Source organism: Carcharodon carcharias, chromosome 7 (genome assembly GCF_017639515.1).
Source record: "Carcharodon carcharias isolate sCarCar2 chromosome 7, sCarCar2.pri, whole genome shotgun sequence".
Classification (NCBI taxonomy): Eukaryota; Metazoa; Chordata; class Chondrichthyes; order Lamniformes; family Lamnidae; genus Carcharodon; species Carcharodon carcharias.
The window spans coordinates 5,863,599-5,869,801 of record NC_054473.1 but is presented as its reverse complement, the minus strand read 5'-3'; the positions used below and the strand labels follow the sequence as shown (position 1 = coordinate 5,869,801).

Genomic DNA, 6,203 nt, shown 5'->3' with positions numbered 1-6,203 from the left:
GGCATTTGTCTCCAGTTATTGACCTTTCCTTGGCAGTTTAACCTTTTTAACATTAGCAAGCGTTTATTGCAAAATAAGCCTTTATCTTGTTTTAATTATTCCTGTTTTTTCCTCTCTGGTAGCTGTCACATCCTCCCCGTCTGTCCTTTGATTTTGCTTTTCCAATAGCGAATCTAAGTATTTAGTGTAATGGGAATGGTCTAAAGTAACACAGTTTGAGAATTTTAATTCAGTTTTTATTCAAAACCTGGAAATAAGCTTGTATTGTGAAACTGGCGGATTGTGAAAAACTCCAACTAGTTCACCTAATGTTTATAGTAGCAAGTCAGACTTGGTTAATCATCTTGACAGTGAGGGAAAACAGTGATCAGAATTCAATGATCATTTACAGAGGAGAAACTTAACACAGTTACTAAGATGCTAGATTTCAGTAATGCTAACTTTAACACAATGGAAACACAGACATGCTGTGATTGAGTAAAACTATAGTTATTTGAGTACTTGAAAACATTTTGGTTTACTACAGGACTATCGGTAGGATTTTCCACACCCACCCACTGTCACGATCTTCCGGTCCCACCGCAAGTCCGTGGACGTCTGGCTGGGGCACCACCTCACCCACGGCAGGGACAGAAAATCCCGGCCTTTGTTTAACGCCTAAGTGGCAAAAGCTCTAGTAACCAAATACAACAGCCACACTTGACAAGATAGCATAACTCAAGGGAAGTGTATACCAAAGCGTAAAGAACAGTAGTTTCTGTGGACTGGGAGAGAGCCAATGGACAGCACAAGTGATTTAAAAAAAGGAATGTCAAGATTAACACAATTTTTACTGTTATATTAGGAAAGAAAGGATAATGTGAGCCCTTTAAAAACACGCAGGTAATGTTGCAAATGGAAATAAGGAAATGGCAGACTTGTTAAATAACTGTCAGTTTTCACAGTTGAAGGGGATAATATACCAGACAGTCCGGGGAAACTAAGAACGTAACAAGGACTGGAACTCACTGAAGTTGATGTAAGCAGGAGAACAACTTTGCCGAAACATTAGCGCAATAAAGACTAACAAATCCCCAGGACCTGATGGTTTGCACCCAGAGTTCTAAAGAAAGTAGCTGAAGAAATTCCAGATGCTTCAGTCAGAATCTTCCAAAGTTCTCTCAATTCAGGAATTGTCCTTTAGATTGGAAAATTGCAAATGTAACTCCTTAAGAAAGGCGGAAGGGAAGCTAGGAAATTATAGACTCGTTCGTCTAACGTCTTTTAGGAAAGTTATTGGAATCTATAGTTCAGGACAAAGTGACTGAGCACTTAGAGAAACTGGAGCTGATGCGTGTAAGCCAAAATGGATCTGTAAAGGGTACGTCATGTCTAACAAACCTGACTGAATTTTCTGAGGAAATAATTAAGATGGCAGATGGGAATGACTAAGGATGTAGATTGTATGGGCTTCCAGAAGACTTGTGCTTACGCACCACAGAAGAGACTGTTAACCAAAATTAAAGCTCATGGAATTGAAGACAAATTATTGACCAGGTTAGATGATTGGTTAGTGGGCAGAAGCCACTTGAATTGGAATGGTGTCCTGTGAGTATCTATGCTACAGCCTCGATTATTCACTATATTTGTCAATGGCACAGAGAGCTGTATATCTAAGTTTGCCAATGACAGAGATTGATGACGTTGGAAGTATTGTAGGTGGGAACATAAAATTACAAGGAGGCATTGATTAAGTAAATGGGTAAAACTGGAAGATGGACTTCAATACAGGTAATCATCCATTTTGGACTAAAAAAGGACAGATCTGGAGTGAAAAGCTAGAGACAGTGGATGTTCAAAGAGATTTAGGGGTACACTGATCACTAAAATGTATTAGGTACAAAAAAAGGAATCAAGGCTGATGTAATGTTAGCCTTTATGCCTTGAGGGCTAGCCTATTAAAGCAGGAAGCTTTGCTGCATCTACACAGCCTGGTTAGACCACGTCGGAGCGGTTGGGGGTGGGGGGGGGGCGGCGGTGGTGGGGGGGGTGGTGGGAAATCAGGGAGGGGGAAAGACAAAAGTACAAGGAGAACCTTAAAATCAGAGCCAGGCTACTTAGTTGAGATGGTAGGAAACACTTGTTCAAGCAAAGAATGGTAGAAGTGTGGAACCCCCCCCTGCTAAAAACAACAGATGCTGGGGCTCAGTTAATCATTTTAAACGTATAGAATTTTGTTCTGAAAAGATATGGAGCCGTGGCATTATGGTCTCATTTAATGGCAGAACAGGATTGAGGGGTTGAATAACCTACACTTGATCCTAATGTCCTTTACCAGGTCAGAGCATATATGTGACTCCAGTCCCACACCAACGTGGTTGACTCTTAATTGTCCCCTGAAGTGACCTAGCAATGTATTCTGTTTGTATCAAAACCAGTACCAAGGGTTCAAGAAGGCCCATCACCATCTTGGTGATGGACAGGATATGGGATGAATTCATATAATAGAAGCTAGATGTTGAGTAGGGAAGGTATTTAACTTCAATGTAATTGCAGCCTGTTGTTCACTGACCAGCTTGATGGCACATCCACAGCACTGACGTACAGTTGGGCATGACCTCCCTGACAGTTCCGCAGTGTTGAGTAAAGGCAGCTATCTCCAGTAAATGTTCACTGTGTCAGGTAGAAGAGAGGAGCCTGAAAAATTATCATAAAGGATATACTGTCTTCCCCCTCTCATTCTTTTAAGACTCTCCTTAATACCCGTCTCTTTGACCAAGCCTTGGTCACCTATCCCGATCTCTCCTCATGTGGCTCATGAGGAGTTTTTTGATTTATGCTCCTATGAAGTACCTTACTAAAGGCTGTGTTTATTTGTGCTGTAATACCTCAGGGAGCATTTCTTATACATGTGCCATTGCAGACTCAGTGTACCAGATGTATGCATTAAAATAAACAAATTGGCTCGACACAGGCTAACAAAGTTCAAGTTACGCATTTTTACATCGGTGCAGCCCTTAACCAATTGCAAGTTCCTGTATCTAGTCCATCTATCATTTATTAACTGTTTCCTCTGTAAAGCATGCTGATAACAATTCAGTAAATAATAAATATATAATCAGGAAATTTTAGTCAATGAGACTCTCAACTTCCAAAGATTGTAATATTTAGTTTAAGGACACTTTTTGGTAAAAAATCAAGTATTTTGACTAATATTTAAGAAAAAAAAATATTAACCCTGGAATTAGAGCCCCATTATCTAACTGAGCTACCTGGGGTGTGTAGAAATTCCCTGGACAAAGCCTTAAGTCATCTTAAGGAGGCAGCACTCACATAAAATCTCATTGATGTTGGTATCCGATCACAGATTGGGACCTGGGATAAATTGTTGGCAGCAAATTGTTTTTTTTATTGTGCTACAGTAAAATCAATGCCGATCCAAGTCTCTCACCAGCTGGAAAGGTGTCTATTAAATTAATGGTGCAATAAGTTACTGTTGTAGTGCGGGTAATCTGGTCTTGTATTGTTTAACCTGGTTTGAAATGAATGTTTTCTGTCAGACTCCTCACAGCACTAACTTGCATCACTTCATGAAAGAGGAAGGTAAATAGTCACGTTTATTTCAATAATCCATACCATTTCTGTGAATACAAACTTACACTGCTGTACAAACAAAACAGCTAAAACTGCTCAGACTTGTTTTGGATGGTCATGGCTGCAGATTGAGCCTCGGTGGGTTGGTGCAGGTTGGAAGGAAGTAAGTCAATGGTGGCTGCTTAAAATAAAACATGGCAAACCCTGAGCTGTGGCCAAACTACACAAAGCAGTGATCGAAGCAGAACCTTTTAACATAGTGATGTATGTGCACGTGGATTTCATTCATTCATAAATTGTACATTTAATAGCTAAAGTAATACTCAGTCTCCTCCTTCTCCTTGTCAGTGGTGACTTGGTTCTCCTTCTCCAGCTCCTTCATTAAAGGTGGGTTTGACCGATACACGAGCTTCCTCACAGTCTGTGAAGATGAGCAGAAATTAGTGTCTGAATTCAAAGACTTCGCCCAGCCCTGCAATGCCACTCGATGCATATCTGCATCTCTCAGTTTGTAGGTTGTGGGTTCAAACCCCACACCAGAAACCTGAGCACCAAACCCTGCCTGCCACTCCCAGTGCCAGCTCTGTTGGAAGGGCCATCTCACAGATGAGATGCTAAATGGGCAGCAGGGTTTAAGATGAGCTCAGTACAGTCAGCGCGGGGTGGGTGAAAGCAGTCCTGTGATTGTGAGCTGTACCTTTTTCTGGTGTTCAGCCTGTGATCTGAGAATGGCCCGGTGGATTCGCTCCTCCTGATGAAGCTTCTCCTCCATCAGTCGCGCCTCCCTTACCCTGTGGAACAAACAGCATCACAGTGATATCTCCACATGATTCAGTAATAGTGGTTGCTCCTGAGCTTTAGATGATCCCCTGCCTGCTCCATGGGGCTGGTGACAGCTGTCCCAGGTTCACATCCTTGCTCAATGCAGAGTTAGTGGGTTGTAGCCTGGAAGGAGAGTGCTGTAACGCCCTGCTAGCTTTAATTCATTTACAGGATGCGGGCAACAATGGCTAGGCCAGCATTTATTGCCCATCCCTAATTACCCTTCAGAAGGTGGTGGTGAGCCGCATTCTTGAGTACAATTGTGGCTTGCTGGGCCACTGCAGAAGACAGTTAAGAGGCCGCTATATGCCAGAGTCTGGAGTCACATGTAGGCCAGACCAGGTAAGGATGGCAGATTTCCTTCCCTAAAGGACATTAGTGAACCAGCTGTGTTTGTACAACAGTCTGATAGTTCCATGACCACCATTACTGATACTGGCTTTTTATTCCAGATTTATTCAGTTCACTGAATTCAAATTCCTCAGTTGCCGAGGCGCAATTTAGACCTCATGTTAGTCCAGGCCTCAGAATTACTGGTCCAGTAACATAAACACCATAGGTGGGATTTTCCACACCCACCCAACCACCAGGATCTTCCGGTCCCACCGCAAGTCAATGGGTCCACAGTGGGTCCTGCCCGTGATGGGGCTGGAAAATCCCTGGCCTATGTTACTGTACTGTCAACAGAAAGCCAGCTCACACCAGGAATTAAGCAGAGGATCCTCACTGTGTTCTCCAGATTGCACTTGGCAGAGCATTCACAGCGACCTCTCTCCCCATCCACCCTCTTCATAAATCCTAGCTGACTTAGCTTTGCATCCTTAGTCACTCCTGGTTGTAGCTGGCTGTGTGATCCCTGCAGTAGGAAATGACAACACAAGCATGTGGCTCATCACTCAGATCCCTAGTTCTAGATTCTTCAACCAGGGGGAATATCATCTCAGCATGGACCTATCAAACCTGTATATCTCAACGAGATCACTTCTTATTCTTCAAAATTCCAGAGAATAAAGGTCCTCTGTTCAATCTCTCCTCAGAGGACAAGCCCTATCGTTCCAGGAATCAGCTAGTGAACCTTTACTGCACCCTCGCCAAGGCAAGTATATCCTTCCTTCAAGAAGGAGACAATAAAGACACATTTCTTTGCATCCTCCTCACAGCTGACGTTCCCACATAACTTTATAAGTTTCCTGCTAAATGCCAGGTGTTTTATCAGGTAGTTTGGAATCACATCAGGTACAATCTCTGCTGAACCATCTCTACCTCAGTCTCTTCTCCTTCTCTTTGTTCCGTTGGGCCAATTCCACTTTCTCCCGAGGCAGCTTCTCCAGATTCTCAAACAAGTCTTCCAGGTAGTTCTCGATGCTGGTCAGCATCTGTAGTGTACTCATGTTGGCCTCGTTCTCACCGATACAGGCTCGGTAAACCTCTCCCACCTTCTGATCAAGAACTTCCAGCATTTTATCCTGGAGCAAGGGGGATTTGGGGGTGAAATAAACTGCAGTTAACGTAACAAATAGGAACAGCAGTAGAATGACAAGCCCTTGGACCCACCCTGCCATATCCTTTGATTCTCTTAGTGTCCAAAAATCTATTGATCTCAGTCTTGAATATCCTCATTGACTGAGCATCACAGCTCTTCGAGGTAGAGAATTTCAAGGATTCACAAAGCTCTGAATGAAGAAATTTCTCATCTCAGCTCTAAATGGCTGAGCCCTTAGTCTGAGACTAAAGGTAATGAAGCAATGGTGATTTAGTCCCATGTTAGAACGGTGTTTGATTCGGAGGGGAAGTTCCAGGTGGTGGTG

At 43.0% G+C, this 6,203-nt stretch overlaps 1 protein-coding gene across 2 annotated transcripts in view; it reads right to left on the bottom strand.

Moving 5' to 3' along the window:
• Positions 1-3,578: 3,578 nt before the first annotated feature.
• The window catches only part of cfap100 (cilia and flagella associated protein 100), a 48,172-nt gene continuing 45,547 nt past the window's right edge, over positions 3,579-6,203 (bottom strand). For both annotated transcript variants that reach the window (XM_041191971.1, XM_041191970.1), the window contains exons 14-16: positions 5,659-5,861; positions 4,271-4,364; positions 3,579-3,994 (exon numbers count right to left, since the gene is read on the bottom strand). In XM_041191971.1, the coding sequence (XP_041047905.1) occupies positions 3,878-3,994; positions 4,271-4,364; positions 5,659-5,861 (414 nt within the window). In that variant the 3' untranslated portion in view covers positions 3,579-3,877. The remainder of the gene's footprint in view (positions 3,995-4,270; positions 4,365-5,658; positions 5,862-6,203) is intronic.